Raw genomic sequence first — 17134 nt, forward strand, 5'->3', positions numbered from 1 at the left:
CCCAAACACACTGAACAGACAGAGGAAGGAGCAGCCAAACCATGTTCTGCAATTCTTTTATACTCACTGTTCATCCCACGGGGTATGGACAATCAATCATGGTGGCTTGACAGCATACAATATCACAGTGGTAACGCAGAGATGACTGATAGCCAGGTGTCACCCACATTCTCTTCAACAGTGCTTCATCATTCATGTTGAAGAGCCTAAAAGCTGGTGAGAGGAGCTACCACTTTTCTTTGGAGCAGAATTAACTCACAAGCCTCCAAAGCATGTATTTGCATCCATGCATACTCCTCATACTTAATCTCTAGTCTGTTTTGCCACAGTATTTTCAATATTAAACCAACAGACCTCATGATTACTGCCCGTTTTAGTCAAACACACTAAGTCATATAGTTCAGCGTGCTTTTCCCCCCAAATAAAGACATCTAAAGATAAATTGAAGACTATAAAACCAAAATACGTTGAGGCAAAAAGAGCTTCCAAATAAAATACTGGCATTTTCTTTCAATAGGCAAGAACCCAGTCCCACTTTCACCTTTTGCATGTGCATGTAGCCTTCAGCAACAGAAAAACACCCTGTTTTTCTGACCAGGACAAGCAAACACAAAAAATCCTGAATGGTTCCCATTAGTAACTTGAAAAATTGATGCAAGTTTGTTCTAACAGTCGTAGATGTTCAGCTGCCAAACTATTTCTTGAATTACCACATATCAGGACTTTGCAGTAAAACAACAGCCAATCAAAAATCTCTCCTTGCTGGTTTTGCACTGGATGAAGGGTCTTCAAATAAGCCCTCTAATTTTTATTGTCTTCATTCACTGCACAATACACAAGGTAATGAACTAATCGTAAAGACAAAAAAGCAGCTTTCATCTTAACATTATTTTCAGGAATTTTACCATGTGTTTCCCTTTCTGTTGCTAGCATTCATTTTATTTAATTTTTTTTTTTAGCTGGCTTTCCTGAATGAGTAACATCAAAAGAAGATCAAACACGACTGCATTCTTAAATTTAGTTACCAAAAAAAGCCATTAACCTGAATAAAAATATATGCTGTCAAATGGGGCCAGTGCATTTGAAGTCTTATAAAAGGATTATGAAATTAAGTGATAAGTAACCCACTGATACGTATGTTTAGAACAAGAAATAGTAAGAAATACACTTCAAAAATTCATAAACGTAAGCTATAAAGTCCTAATGCACATTTTATAAATCCTAGGCTGTTACATATGCATTCTGTAATGGTAATATTTTATTCTGTAAAGTTTCCGATTCACCATGGCAGCACTACATTAATATATTTTAATTCTACAGTTACTAATGTTGGATACCAATATTTCTGAAATTGTCACAAAAGTAACAGAGAAAACAATGGTTTTAGAAGATAATGCTCTTCAAGCTTTTTTATCCCCAAATGTAATTCCTAGACACTAGAGGGAAAAAAAAAAAAAAGAGACATTTTAGCATGAAAAGAGATTATTGTTTGCCCAGTGAGCCTGTGTGGAGGAATCTAATGCTGACAACAGTATTTACAAAATGATATACTGAAAGATCAACCTTTATGTTTTTTTCTGTGGTGTAATATATTATTCCAGTAATACAGTTCTAGCCAAGATAAAGATTTGCTTTATTCTTAATCTCACTAGTATTAATTTATTTTACAATACCTTAGAGTACTCTAGGCATTTTAGATCTCCTTCAATAAGACCTACACCTCGCCAGATGCTGCTTCCAAAGGAAGGTTGATTTATGTCAACAGCACACAAACCAAAGGGCAGCCAGCTGAGAGACCAGGACAAGAAGTTTAAGAACATTCTCAAATGGAGTGAAAAGATTTAACCGCAGATAGAAAAGAAGATATGAGAAAGGACATGAATTAAATAGTGAGGCTATTAAATGAGAACTGTTGTCTAGCATGAGGTACTCTGGTTTAAAAGCAGATACATATTGTAGCTATTATGTTGCAGGTATGAGGAGTGGCTCTTAAACACAGGTTGCTGAATGAGTAACAGTAATGATGTTTTTAGGAAGCCCAAGATAAAAAAAAACAAACTAAAAACCAAAAAACAACAAAGCTCAGAGAGAAACAAAACCAGATCTCACTCTAGACCAAGTCAGGACAAGCTTTCAGACAGCAGAGCTTCAGACTTAGGGCTGGAAAAGATCAAAATTGATCACCTGGTTTGTGTAGGTTTGTTGGAATTATGCTATACAATACAAGGATGCATGACTCTGGAACACTGAACAGGTAGCGTAACCAAAAGAAAACATATTATCATGGCCCCACAGCAAGTGAGTAAAAATGACCAGAAGAACCAGAAAGAGGGTCACAGAGGACAAAAGTTTACATAGATATATACAGATACTGCATATTACCTTAATAAATTCTAGTGGAAAACCCCCCCGCTGTATGTTTCTACTCTATTAAGCTCAACATCATCCCACAAATTGTTCATGTAAAATTTCTTTATTCCATAAAGAACAGAAAATTTTAAGTACTACTGCTTGTGTTTGGCTTACTCAGTGTACTTCAAACACTTAGATGTGAAGTATGTTTCTTACCAATCTGTGTATGCACAAAAACATGTACATATAAACAAAGCTGCCAAATCGCAGGCTTTTAGGGTGTCATTAATGCATTTTTTTTATCTACTCAGGTGTTACTTATTTCCATCATGCTCTCTGCTATGGTATGAATTGCATTCTTGCACGCTGGCATATGTATTGGTTTTGGCTGGGATAGAGTTAAATTTCTTCACAGTATCTCGTATGGGCTATGTTTTGGATTTGTGCTGAAAAGTGCTGATAATTCAGGGATGTTTTCCTTACTGCTGATCAGTGCTTACACAGAGTGAAGGTATTTTCTGCCTCTCAACCCACTACACCGGTGAGGAGGCTGGGGGTGTACAAGGAGTTAAGGAGACACAGCTGGGACAGCTGACCCCAACCGACCAAAGGGATGTTCCATATGGCATATAAAGTTAGGGCAAGAAGGAAGGGAGGGACGTTTGGAGTGATGGTGTTTGTCTTCCCAAGTAACTGTTATGTGTGATGGAGCCCTGCTTTCCTGGAAGTGGCTGAACACCTGCCTGCCCATGGGAAGTGCTGAAGGAATTCCTTATTTTGCTTTGCTTGTGTGCCAGCTAAACTGTTTTACCAATTAAACTGTCTTTATCTCAGCCCATGAGTTTTCTCACTTTTACCCTTCTGATTCTCTCCCCATCCCAGTGGGTAGAGAGGATTGAGCAAGCAGCTGCATGGGGCTTTGTTGCTGGTGGGGGTTAAACCACAAAGCTTATCCCTCTGATTCCTTTTCTACACTGGCCACAGATAAGCAGCAGCATTTGCAGGAAAAACAACACAGGCTGCCAAAAGTACTGCCCCAAAAATGCCAATTATAATCATAACTATATAACACAGCTCAGTGGTGCCAAGAATCCTCCTTCTCCTTTCACTGGCCCCTATCCCTTCCCCTTTATTTTATTTCTATCCCTGAGGCAAACAATGCCTCCAATCCAGTATTTCTGAGTAAAATCTCTATCTGAACTAGGATTGACAGAGAGCAACATGAGTCTATTCAGAAATCATGCTGAGTAATCCAAACTGCTGTTATTTTTAACTTCAAAGAAGCACCCTAGGGTACCTGTCCTAAAAAAAAAAAAAAAAAAAAAAAAAAGGCCAGAAATACTGCTTCCAAAAAAACCAACCCAAAACAAATAAAAAAAAAAATCACACCTACCATCATCCTATATAAATGAGAAGCAACTTGTAGAATCAGTCTGCCTGAATTTCCCCCCATCTTTCACTATTTAGCCTTATCAACCACCCAAAGGAGGGGAAATGGCTTTCCCTCTTGCTGTTCACATGCAAAAAATCATCTAGTTCTCTCATAATTCTTCATTTATTGCATAAAATGAACTACTCCACAGGACCAGGTTCTTTAGTACATGTTTATTTTCCAGTCTGAGCATTAAAAAAAAAAAATGCCATCATATGGAGCTGTGCAATGAGCCACATCACAAAGCCAATACCCCAAGGACCACAGAGGCTTTCCTGTTCTGTGCTACAGGAAGGTCAGGGAAATAAATGAGAGGCAGAGGAGAGGGAAGAGAACCCATTACACAGAAGCAAAGCAGGTGTGTGGCACTCCAATTTTGACAGAAAAAGAGTACTTCTAAGCTGCAAAGAAATAAGTTTTAAAATAAACCCTCAAAGGCGGGAGGGTCTGAAACAAATAAATCAGCACTATTATAGCCACTGAAACAAAAATCAGTCATACTGCTGAATAAATCAAGCCACCTAAGGAAAGATTCTATTTGAATCACCTGAATATTGTTAAAAATGACTTTGTTTTCACTTGGCCAGACCAAATAAAGCTGAACAGCATAGGTTTACAGGGGGGTCTGTAGCTTCTGTCCCTGCTATGGCTTTGCAGAGAGTTGAAATGCATCACAGAGTCTCCTGCCAAATCAAGGGAGAAAGAGGAGGCCTACAAACACTGCTCCACCTCATCTGACTATTTCTCTTGCAGTACTTACTTGTTTCTACTTCTGTGAGCTTCCATATGATAAAAAAGTATCTTTAGCACACAGTTTCTGCAGGTCAGAGCTAGCTGGTGTCACAGCCATATATAATGCACACATAAACCTCTGATGTGCCCAGCTTGGGTAATCCTAAACAGCGCCCCAGGAACCAGTCCAGAGGCAAAAGATTTTGCAGGCCTGTTGTACAAGCACAGCCTTTAACTGAAAACCTGACTGGTTTTGTTCATGTGCTTGGAGGGTTTCCTACTACACAACAGGGACCAGACTTTTCTGATATAGCCTCTGGTAATTACAATAACCTCCTTCAAGTTAAAATAAGCTTCCATGAGCTGCAAAGAAAAGTCCAAACTGTCCCTTTGGCATGTAATAACAGGATCAATTCCTGACTTGAGTGTGAAAGGGGCAGCATTTTCCATGCTGACCACGCTCTACTGGCAGGTAGAGAGTCCCTTTTCTGAGCTCCATGGCCATTAGAACTCCACAGAGACTTTGCTCATGTTTTAACAGATATAACTGCAGGTTTAAGAGCCAACTACAGAACTGCTGCAAGCCGCTGAACCTACACGGGGCAGCCAGGAAGCCACATTACTGCAATTTATCCTTCACAGCAAAGCAGCAGAAATAAGAAAGCACTTTCTTCTACTCAACAGCTGGTTTTTCACACGAGGAGACATTGTTTCAAAACCTTGCTTGGCCATAGTATATTTAAGTCATCTCATTTCTATTCATCCCTCAAACTCCATACAAAGGAAGAGAGGGATTTTTCTTACCTTCTATGTGCATGGGAGAAATGAAGGCCAGCCAGGCTGCAAGGATGATGCCCACCACCCAAACCTGTACCAAGAAACTACCCAGATAGACAAAGCTCTTTACAGGACACCCTTGACTCAACTGCTCCTCTCCCTTCCCATAAAATCCATTACTCACAAGGTGAGTTGGTGCGCACTGTTTAGCAGCGGATCAAGGTCTGATCTTGTGGGACTTAAACAGCTGCAGTGCTTCATTTGAGATGACAGGCAGGAAACGGGTCTACCTCCAAGCGCAGTCTGTTTCCAAACTGGAGGGTCAGTCTCCTTCCTATACAATGCTGCTTTCATTTCCCAAGTTAGATCACGTTTTTCCCATTATGTTCAGCAAAAACGATGTGAACAACAGGCAAAGCACAGGTAATTGGACCTCCCTGGAGCATGCAATGTCTTGAAGCTTTAATACACAAAAATTAGCATGGTACACAGCTACAAAAATGTTTAGACTATGACACCTGCCAAAATCAAGTTCATTTGGCTTGCCTAGACCTCTTATCCCAATTGTTTTGGTGGAGTTTTCTGTAGGGTTTTGTTTGCTTGTTTTAAATATGGAAATCTTTTTTTTGAAAACCCACCAGCTTGAGCCTTTGTGATACACAGATAACTTCTCCCAGGCCCTCCCATACAATGACAAAGACTAAACACTCGCCTTCTTTAACAGTAGCTGTGCTTCTGGTATCATCTCCTACTTCTATCAGATGTGGTTCTAGAAAACATACTAAGTTCCATTAAGATTCATAATAAAAATCAAGTGGAGAAGCAGCAATACTGGAAGACTCGAAGATTGCTTCAAAAGCACCTTCAAATACCAACGTATCTTCAGCTGGACCTATACTACCACTGCAATTGTTACCAACTACTTGGAATTACATTGGATTAGACTCTAAGGATACTGCTCTTAGCAATAATAAAACACAATGCATCAAAAAGCTTACTTCAGCACATGGTTTGTATCTACACTTTGTGGTGTTGCAAAGTGTTACACATCATGACATTTCTGCTCCTTTACTTGACGGGGAACTGTGCAGGCAGATACATGGATCTTGAAAATTTTCCCTAGGAGGAAATCCTCAGATAACAAATTTATATGAGGATGCCTCAAAAAACATGAGAATGCCTATCTCTGACCTCAGTTAAAGCTCTCTCCTTGTCCAAATTCAATCCTGAAGCGAGAACTAATTAAAATATTTATATTAGGTAGATATTTAAAAAAAAACTAAGCCAAGCGTGTATAACTGCAGCACAGCTGATTGCAGAGCAGATATGGCAGTTAGAGAAGCAAGTCTGGGAAGATCTTTTTTAGTGCTTGTAAAATACTTCAAATACATTACGAAAAAAAAGAGACAAGTGGACTAACCTACTAAATTTTTATGATGTCCCATGAAAACAAAGAAGATTTGGAAGGGATTTCTAGAAATTTGAAAACCAACTGCCTAATTCAGTTTTAAATAAAAAGCAGAAGTTAATCAAGGAAAAAAAAATTCTCCCTATTGAGTCAGTAACTTCGAATTTGGCATTCATGAGTGTACTTCCAGGTGGCCTTTGGAAATTGAGCTTGTAAACACAGAAAGTTTTCCATAAATGAAAAGATACAACTGAGGCTTATGCATAGGACAGTTAGCTCTTCATTTACTCATCTACACATACAGACTCAGAAGTATTCTGAATTCCTCAGGTTTAGCTATTTGTCTACTGATATTCCTGTAAGGGTATTGGGATATTCAGCAACTGTTCTTTATACCACAGGAAAAATATTAAGAGATGTGCAAAAAGTAAAAACATCACACATTAAGAAATGGACATCAGGATCTTTATGGTGTGCCATGGCACTAAAATATTGCTCTGCCAGCATATCTGCCACTGGTTATTTTGATGCCCAAGGGGAGCAACTTTTGTTCTCAGTTTTAAATCAATAGATAAAAAAAGTTATAGACTAACTGCAACAGGATTAGATCTTGAATTGAGTTGAAAATAAAATCAGCTTCCTGTGTAGCTTTTACATTCCTCCTGTAATCGGTGTCTGTAAACATGCAGCTTGTCTGAGTGAGGCTGCCATTTCCACAACCTTTCATTCACACAGAATATAAGGAAAACCAGGTTTTAATTTACAGTGATATATATATATATGCAGAGTTGGTTGAATTTTATATACACAATCCCACCATTCTTATGACAATCTAACTGGAGTCCAAGACAATTCTGCAGCCTGTTTCAGGTGACTAAAACTCTGGAATGACACATTCCTGAGAGTTGTTCTATTGGAGGGCTCAGTTGTGCAGCATTTCTGACTTAGGATGCTTTCTCACCTCACACAGTGATCATGGCTTTCAGGAACTGGCAGGAATACCCAGCCAGTGGTACCCAGGTGCAGAAGTCAACCTTTCAAGAGTACCAAAGCTGTGTTATGGTACAGCATCAAGGATGCCCCAAATCAGAGACTAAAACTCACAGCAAAGACTACTCACATGATGCAGTCAGGTCAAGCAGACACACTGAAGGGTATTAATGCACCTGAACTCCAGCACGTATTTAAGGTATCAAATTAGGAGGCCGAGTTCTTTCAGTTACAAAATCACAGAATGGGTAAGGTTGGAAGGGATCACAGTGGATCATCTGGTCCAACGACCCTGCTCAAGCAGGATCATCCTAGAGCACATGGCACAGAATTGCATTCAGACAGTTCTTGAATATCTCCAGGGAGGGAGACTTCACAACATCTCTGGGCAATCTGTTCCAGTGCGCGGTCACTTGCACAGTAAAGTTCTTCCTCATGTTCAGGTGGAACTTCCTGTGCAACAGTTTCTGCCTGTTGCCTTTTGTCCTATTGCTTGGCACCACTGAGAAGAGCCTGGATCCATCCTCACATCACCTCCATTCAGATACTTATAGACATCGATGAGGTCCCGCCTCAGCCATCACTCCTCAAGGCTGAACAGTTCTTAGTATAGGTAACGGCAAGGGACAGAGGTTCTTCAAGGTGCTTAAAACTCAACTCCTGTTCCAGTGTTATCAGCTCCCAGAGCTTTCTCATGATTCTGAGACGTAATTGTGAACAGCCTCGTTCATTTAATACAGCAGTGTTCCAGACCCTGTGTTTCAGAAGAAAACTTCCAGAAATTGTGTTCCACATTTACCCCAAAGGCTCAAGAGAAGGAGCAAGAATTTATAATTTAAAAGAAATTTAAATAACCTCACGGATTTTCTTGGGGAGGGGAGAAGTGAGGTTGTTGACTCATGATCCTTTTTTTAATACTTGCGGCTGGCTCTGCTACATAAATAAATCAATCCCCTAGCCACACAGCTCCATTTTTCCAGTCACAGCTTGTTGTTTTACTTATTTTTTTCCCTCCATTGCCGACAGATCACTCCAGGGAGTTTCTAAACCCAGTAGTCTACTTTCCAAATGGAAACTATTAGTATAATTTGTGAGAGAGAAAGCAAACAACAACACAGACTTACCCCATTTTTTGGGTATGCTATCCATCCTAGATCCCCCATTACTGTACGTGAGTCCAGTAAATTCACTGAAAATAAGAGAAAAAAAAACTGTTAAGGAAGATGGACAGATTACAAACTCCATAGATATTTCATGGTATGGGTGACTGTGGCTAACAGATTGTTTATAATTAACCAAGGAAACTGGATTTTTGTAAAGCAGAATAACAATAACTCCTCTAACAATGAGGTCATACACTGAAGACAATTCTATGTATGCATTAGTTTATTCCTTTGAGATCTGCCACTCAAACCAAGTTGCAAATCCACTGAACTTCTGTAAAAACTAGATCCTTTACATTCTTAGGATCTGATCTCTTGGAGGGAATAAATACATAATATACAAAATGTGTTTATGTGCATATATCAGACATACAGTATATAGGCATAAATATATGCTCACAAACATCTTTGTATATTTATATGTACATTTCTTCTAAGGTGGCATGTGTTTTTACCATAATCAGGCCTTTAGGACAAAAACAAAACCAGAAACAACATGCAGAGTTCCCTGATTATCATGAATTAATTTTTAAAGTATTTTATATTCAAGTATTAGAGTATTAATCTTATCAAGAATCTATTCTCTTCTCCCTCTTCCATATTTTTCCCTCCAGTCTTTGACATCCTCATTATAAGATATCCAAAGGATTTTTTTTCTCTCACACACAAAAATTCGTAGTAGCTTTGTTGAGTCACATAAGCAATCAACAATTTGCATTAAACAGCAAAAAAACCCCTATTCCCAAGCTTATAACATTTTCCCCCATCATATTACCTAAAATACTGAGTAAGAAGTGTGAAGTAACTAAATCTACACACGCTTAACTCAGCTAAGAAAAACTGTAGCAGCCTCTGGTGCTGAGCTTCCACCTCCTGTACCCAGGGCTTTAAATCTACAAGTTAAAAGCTTGTCTTTGAATCATCAACTGTCATGCAAAATCTCAACCTAGGAGCAACTTTCTTCTACCTTAAAAGCACACTTCCTCCTCATTGGATTACAACACTCTCTTCTATGAGTATATTTTTCTGCCTAATACTTCACATTTTGTACTCACGTCCTTCCTGAAAAGGATCTGATTTCCCTGGGTCTTCAACTCCTGACCTCCACCCTATGTGCTCCTTAAAAGTGCCACTGGAAGTTTTGGTAATTGAACTTTCAAGACTTTCTAGCCTGTGATTACCTAGACCAAGAACAAGCTTGAAATGGGTGGAGGAGGCTTTGTGCTCACTCTTTTAGAAATGCAACCGTGTAAGTATTAAAGATTGCTGAAGAAGAGAAACAAACAGGTTGCATGCACAAGTATGAAGTATGCAAGTATCATAACCCTCAGGATTATACCATTTATAGAGTCATAGTAAGAAAACCCAAAAGTACACTATACTACAAAGCATGCTCCTTTAAAATCTCAAGGAATACTTAAAAACAAATTAAGATTAAACAACTGATTTATTTTGAAAAAAATAAAGTTCTCCAAATCAGTTTGGTCTTTATCATTGTACTGCACTGAAGGCTGACTACTGTAGTCCCTGGTACACAAAACCAGACCAAAACACAAAAATACAACACTGAGGTGGAAATAAAAACCAGTTCTCAGCTCTGGCAAATACTTGTCTTAAAAAAGATTTGTCTATCCAGATATTTTCACAATGTATGCAAGTATTAATGCAGGACACTGTCACAGGGGACATATGTTCTGCCTGGTCAGCTATATTTTCCTGATGTTGAACAAAATACATTTGGTAACTCAGGGTTTTCGTTCCTAGATTGCCTTCTCCTGCCAAGAGAGAACAGTTTGCAAGCTGTCAGTGCTACCAAACTACAGCACATGTGGTGGAAGCAATACTCAGAGACTACACTGAACTATATTCACAGTAAGTAAACATACAATTAGGTGGCTTTCCACTCAACAGCAATACAAAATAAATGTATTGCTAACATCTACCACCAGATATGTCACACAGTAATGACCACTGTTTCCCCTCCTGAAGTCTTCAGGTAAAATGGTTGTTAATTTCTCCTGCTCCAGCTGAAGTCAAGCACTAGTATCCAAGTGCTCCTGAACTACACTTCGTTTCTTTTCAATGGGATACAAAGAGTGACCTTAAAATATTCTTCAAAATAAGACACACATAAGTAACATGTCCCATATTATAAACATATACTGTTTTAAAATGTAAGAGACAGGAGTGCAATGGCAAAAATGGCGGGTTTACTCAAATTCCTTCTATTACAATCACTGTAATTAAACTGCGCAGAACAACCTTGTTGTTAGGTTGCAATGGATGCAAAACAAGTATTGATCTACATTGTACAACTTAATTAAAATTTGTCCTGGAGATGCTACTAATGAATGTAATTAGATGCTGTGTTTGATGTCACAAGCTTCTTCATGACATGCTAATTAAGGAAAAAAGCAGAAAAACTGCTTTATTCGAATATCAGATCATAAAAAGAACATGATACAACTAAATATTGTATTATCTTTCTATCAATGACAATTTTTAAATTGCTGTTATTAACTTCAATTTCAAAATAATTTTCTGCATATGAAAAGATAATACAACCCATTCAACGCTAAGTCAAGTCAGTGGGAATTTTCCAACCAGTGAGTCAGCTAGCAGAGTTGAATACTAAATCCCCAGTTAGAAAAGACTCACTTCCTCTCTTATTTTAGAAGCATTCTGCGTAGAGTAAAATAAATAGGATGGAATACACCTTTTGAAAGGCACCATGCAATAACTCAAAACTCACGTGCCAGGAAGACAAAAGTGACAAGTGACTTTAAGCTGTCACTGTACCTGGGCTTCTCTGGAGATCAGAGGGGCACCCAGCTCATCTCAGACAACTCTGAGGGGCTGCTAATGCGCAGCAGCCACTGACTGCCACATGAGCATCTGTCTGGGACTGCTTTCACAGCATATCAGCTAAAACACTGCACTTCGTCAATCTTCTCTGATGAACATATTTAGGTAGTATTCTAAATTGCCTGCAAGGACAGAAATTTTTTGCTTTGAAGAGCCCCAAAATTCTAGTATAAACACATATTATCACTCGCTCCATCTGGATACAAGGTGTCTGCGTCTCCCCCATCAGCATCCTACTCAGTCATTTCCAGTGCATCTGAGCTTTACTTCCATCATTTCCATGACACAACCCCACCCTGATGCAGCCCTGAACCAGGCCAGGGCCCAGAATCCCCTCTCCAAGAGGATGGCTCCTCCAACAGCCCAGTTGCAAGAGTTCCTCATTGAGATCGTGCTACCAACATTTTGGGAATGCTTCCTCAGACAGCCTTCCCTCTCTGCACTGCCAGAGAGGTCACCATCACAGTCCTGCTACACAGGCCCATACAGGCTCAGCACCATCTCTCTTCCCATCACCTTCCAGCTTGGCTGGAACATTATTTTTGCTGAAATAGCTTTCATCAAAACACTGCAGATTGGCCAGGCTGGATAAGAAAGAGTGGGAAAGCAGCAGGTAAAGAAGCCACCTGGAATAGAGGAAAACATTTTAGCAGAGATTTTATGGAAGGACTGTCACCATTCCAAACAGATACTTCTAAACTCACCATGTGGCTACCATGGAAGGGATGAAGTCTTTTTGCACCTGAATGAAAACCCCTGAAATTGTGTTTCATTTGACCCACAGCAAGACTCAGAAAGAGAGCAGAGATCTTCTACACAGCAGCAAAACCAGTTCCTCCCCATTCAACCTGTGATGACTGTTAGCATATATTTGGCTGAGGCTGTCTAATAACCAAATAATGCAAACATCCAGGACATTGCAGGAGGTAATTCAGGAACACGTCCAACGATGTGCATAAGGATTCCATATTTCAAAAGGTCTAGTGCCAGCTCCTGTACAGCTTGGGACTCCTGGACTACCCCCAACACTTCCTACTCCACAGGCATAACCCAGAGCTGTACTCAGGAGCACCTGGGATACAGGAGAGCTTACCTTGTTGAAATAAAAATAATCTCCTCAGAAATCGCTAGCAACTCTGCTTAGCCCATGATCTTAAAAGCCTCCAAAATAACAGAACTCATTTATTCCCACTTCCTTTTCTCCTCAACACCAGCTAGCTATAAATCAACAAAGAAGCAAGAAACCTCAGACCCCATAAGCATACACTTAGCACCTGTATCTTTACCAGCAGACTTGGAAGAGGCACATACATTCAAAAATATTTTTTGCTCATCTCCACCATCAGTGCATCCATCCCACAAGCCCTAATTATTTCTAATGCTCAGTCAAGGGGAACACAAAACCACACAGATCTATATCATCATTAACTTCCATGCCTTCAGGGTAGGATAAATGATGATTAAGTCTAAAGTCATACCACATCCCTTCTTTTTTCTTTTTTTTTTTTTCTTTTTTTTTTAATACAGAATAATAGCCTGGGGAGTTTGCATACACTCTTGTTCTCAGACAGGCTGGTTACTACAGGCGAGCAATCAAGATAGAATAAAACCAGAAGTGATCTAAACCTTTGCCTTGAACTCTAGCTGGTGAATTAACAGCGGCTTTTCACTCAGGAATCTTTATCAGGGAGCCTGGATTTGGGTTTTTACTCAAATGTCTTTGTCATGTTCATATAGCCAGCATTTAGCAGCTTCACCATGGCTACACAGGGACTGTGGCTGGAAGGAAGCACATGAAATACCACAGCTGATGGCATTCAGCATTCACCTAAAGCAACACTGTTGCCTGCACAGCAGAGCTCCCCATCTGACACAGCCACCTAAAACAGTGCCATGTGGCAGCATTAGCTTGCACAGGATTTTTTTGATCACACCATTGAAGAGAGATGGCTCCTCTAGCTCTGGACTGGAGCAGGATCAGCTGGAGCATCTTTTTTCTTCACTCCAATTTCAAATGGGAAGAAAAACCAAGCTAAAAAATAAAAATCCCCCACCAACAGGCTAGAACACTGAGTACTTCTGATCCTACCAGCCACACATCCTCCTCCTATTCCAGTATCTAAAGATCTTCCAGAAAAACCTTCGCTGCTTACACCAGGGCAAAGTCTATACAGGCATACAAAAGACTGAACTCTTCTGGGTTACTGTGGTCTTTGAGCTGCTTTCCAATAAAACCTTATACACTGGAGTAATCCTGCTCTTCAGCAGCACCATTTGCAAGCTAAGGTTTACCACAGAGCATTCTCTACCAAAGTATATCCTGACTAACACCTCTAGAATGAGTAAAATAGTCAGAATAGCAAAATTTGATGGAGTTTGTGTCATGAAGCTCTAAAACCAAAAGAATATTTTTTTTTTTATTTCACTGAAATACACTTAAAGCAGGAGGAAAAGAACATCCTCTTTGACCAAATCAATACCCTAAAACTACAGGTTTCATCATAAAATGAACAGAAGCAAAGAAACATTCCTTAAAGCCTGCATAAATATTTGAAAACATCATATGATTTCTAAAGTAGCACATTTCTAAAGAATAACGCTTTAATAAACATGTTTTGTTTTAAACAACTGAAGGAAAACTCTGCTTTAATACGCTTACTACAGATTGAACAGGAATCTGAACATTATTTTGGGTAGCCGAAGTCTAAGGTCCTATGTGAAAGAAGGTGTGAGTCAAGTGCTCCTACATCATCCTTCAGGCTGCTCCTGCAGCCTCTGCCCCCTTTGCACAGCACTCCACAGGACATGGACATCCACAGAAAGGTTGGAGCTACATCACAGTAGCCCCAGCTCTGACCCAACATTCAGAGCTCATGGAATACTCATAGGAATACTCACACACTGACAACTAACCATGAGGTGAAACCTCTGTTGGGTGGAGGTCAAGGTGCACAACATGATGCGACAGCAGCTTTTTGCACTTCATAAGAATGCCTCCTAAATAGCATCACCAACTTTTCAGCTAGATTGATGTCTTTGCTCTCCTTTTCTTTTCCTCTACCCAAATGAGGGGGTATAGCTGCCAACACATCATTAACAGAGCTGTTTTCTCCTTACACTGCATACCTCCCCATCCTTTCTCCAGCACTCCCGGAGTTCACAGCACTACCAAGACACACCGACTGCAGAGGAATCTTCATCATCACCACGAGTCAAAGTTTTCCTGCTTCATAAATCTTGACTGGTTTTATTGCAGTATTGTTGCCATTCATTTTCCAACTGTTTTCCCAGTTGTACTTCCCTGCCAAGTATTTCTTCAAAAAGTATACATCCAAGGCACTGCAACAAGTGACAGTCAAAAATAACCAAAGAAAGCATAAACAAATGAAAAAAAACCTCTTGAAAGAAATCAAAGTCATCAGGGAACAGATGTTTTGAATTAATTAGATACACTGAGTTAGGACAAAACACACACTGGCAAGAACCTCTGAAACATTTCCATCAGTGGAAACAAGCTACAGCAGAGTGCGAGTTGTAGCAGTACCTATTATTTATAGCCCACTGGAGGAAGAAAGTATACACTACTTAATGAACTTGCAAACTAATATTAACTGCAGATTTATATTTTATTATGTTGGCTTCATTCTGCTCCAAGTTATCATGATTCTCTTTTATAGCAAGAGCCAAAATGCTAGAATCTGCATCACAGATTCATAGGTTTTTAAGGCCAGATGGACAACGGCAATCATAACATCAGCCAGAGAATTTTATCCAGTAATTTCTGCATTACATCTGTAATTTGCTTGAACCCAGTTTACGAGGGTATGATACTGTCCTTTGACAAAGTTCCTCAGGTTGGTTGCACTCTTCCCACAGGCACAGAACCAGTTGTAGCACCAAGAAGCAGGGCAAAAAGCTCTCTTTGATAACCAGACCCACTAAAACAAATAGGAAACTGCTGATTTTTTCCTTACAAAGATTTGCAGTCAAAAAAAGAGGCAGTTATTTGTTCTACCCACCATACATAACTTAAAAGCAGAAGTGGTTAGGTTAGCTTGACACCAAAGTGCCCAGAAACTTAAAAAATCCAGTATGGTTTACTTTTCTTTAATGGTAAACACTCCCATTTCCACCAAAATCGCAGTTTAATTGAAAAGGATTTATTCACTGTGAAGAAAGCCAGTAAAATGCTTCCAGTCTCACTCACAAGATTTGCTAGAAAAAACTGCTGTACCAGCACAATAGCAGATCTCTGAGCTGGCTGCAGCACTAATCTGGGGTAGCCAGCTGGGCAAGCATCACTCCACCTCTAAGAAGGAAAAAGAAGCTTCCACTGAAGACAACATACAACCAGCACCTGCAACATGACAACTAGCCTGCGTGGAGAAACTAAATAGCAGTGCTGTTCTGCAGACCAGGATCTCCAACCACTGTCAAGACATCTACAAACCACTGAAGGAGGCAAACAATGCCTTCAAGAAGAAGGTAGTTTCTTCAAGACCCTACTTAAAGCAAGCACCATAACATCCCAACAGCTTCTCAGTACAATCAAAACACCTGCTGGCAGGGCTGAGAGGAAATCTCACCTTCTTCCCTAAATTAACAACTAGAAACAATATGGTCTCTATGGTCTCTGTTCCTAAAAGGTATTCTAAAAGACATGGAGTTCAAATTCTGTTATACATATAACTAAACTGAAGAAAAGGAAAGAAACTTGGCATAGACACATCCAAACCTGTCAAGACTGTCAGCTTTCACTACCAGTGGACTTGCAAGACCTCACTGTCCACCACCAATAAAGCCTTCCTGTTCACAATAATAACTGCTCTGCTGCCACAGAATTCACTCAAGTAGAAAAAAAAAGGAACTGACATAATGTTTAGAAAGCATTTGGGAGAAAAAAAATGTTTTAAGATGATCTATTGGCTTTTCAAGGGGGTTGACAGTTTATCCCTTCTATTTCTGTTGAGGAAAGAGGGTGGAGGTTGCTAGTGGGAACAGCACATTGTACATTTTTTGGTAAGAACTTGCTTGTGAATATTACTAAAGCAAAGATGGATAAACCAAAACAACTGGGTTTTTTTTAGAAATTAACTTACAAAGCAAGTATGCAGATAATTTCCCCAAGTAGTTCCACTGGTTTGGGACATGCAGAACAGTTTAAAAAGTCAAACAAGTCCACTCAGAAACATGAAGAAATACTCATTACTGATACTGAATAATGCATTTCCTCTCATATGTTCCTCTATCCCCTCAGAGAATTACAAAGTTCAAAGTGGCTGTTCTCACCTCTTTCTAACATGAAGTGATCTGGGCTAGAGAACCCAGTAGTTAATACCTTGGCAAGACACTTCAGTACTGCCCTCTGCACCAAAATGACTTAGCTAACACGAAAGCCTGCAATTCGAGGGTTCT

General features: G+C 39.6%; 1 protein-coding gene across 10 annotated transcripts in view; it reads right to left on the bottom strand.

Annotated features, from left to right (window-relative positions):
• Window positions 1-17134, bottom strand: part of EPHA5 (EPH receptor A5) — a 200343-nt gene that overhangs the window by 176244 nt on the left and 6965 nt on the right. For all 10 annotated transcript variants that reach the window (XM_051790688.1, XM_051790689.1, XM_051790687.1 and 7 more), the window contains exon 2: window positions 8816-8880. In XM_051790688.1, coding sequence (XP_051646648.1) covers window positions 8816-8880 — 65 coding nt within the window. The remainder of the gene's footprint in view (window positions 1-8815; window positions 8881-17134) is intronic.

Source organism: Manacus candei, unplaced genomic scaffold (assembly GCF_025592945.1).
Source record: "Manacus candei isolate 608988 ecotype Guabito, Panama unplaced genomic scaffold, ASM2559294v1 h1tg000028l, whole genome shotgun sequence".
Taxonomy (NCBI): domain Eukaryota; kingdom Metazoa; phylum Chordata; class Aves; order Passeriformes; family Pipridae; genus Manacus; species Manacus candei.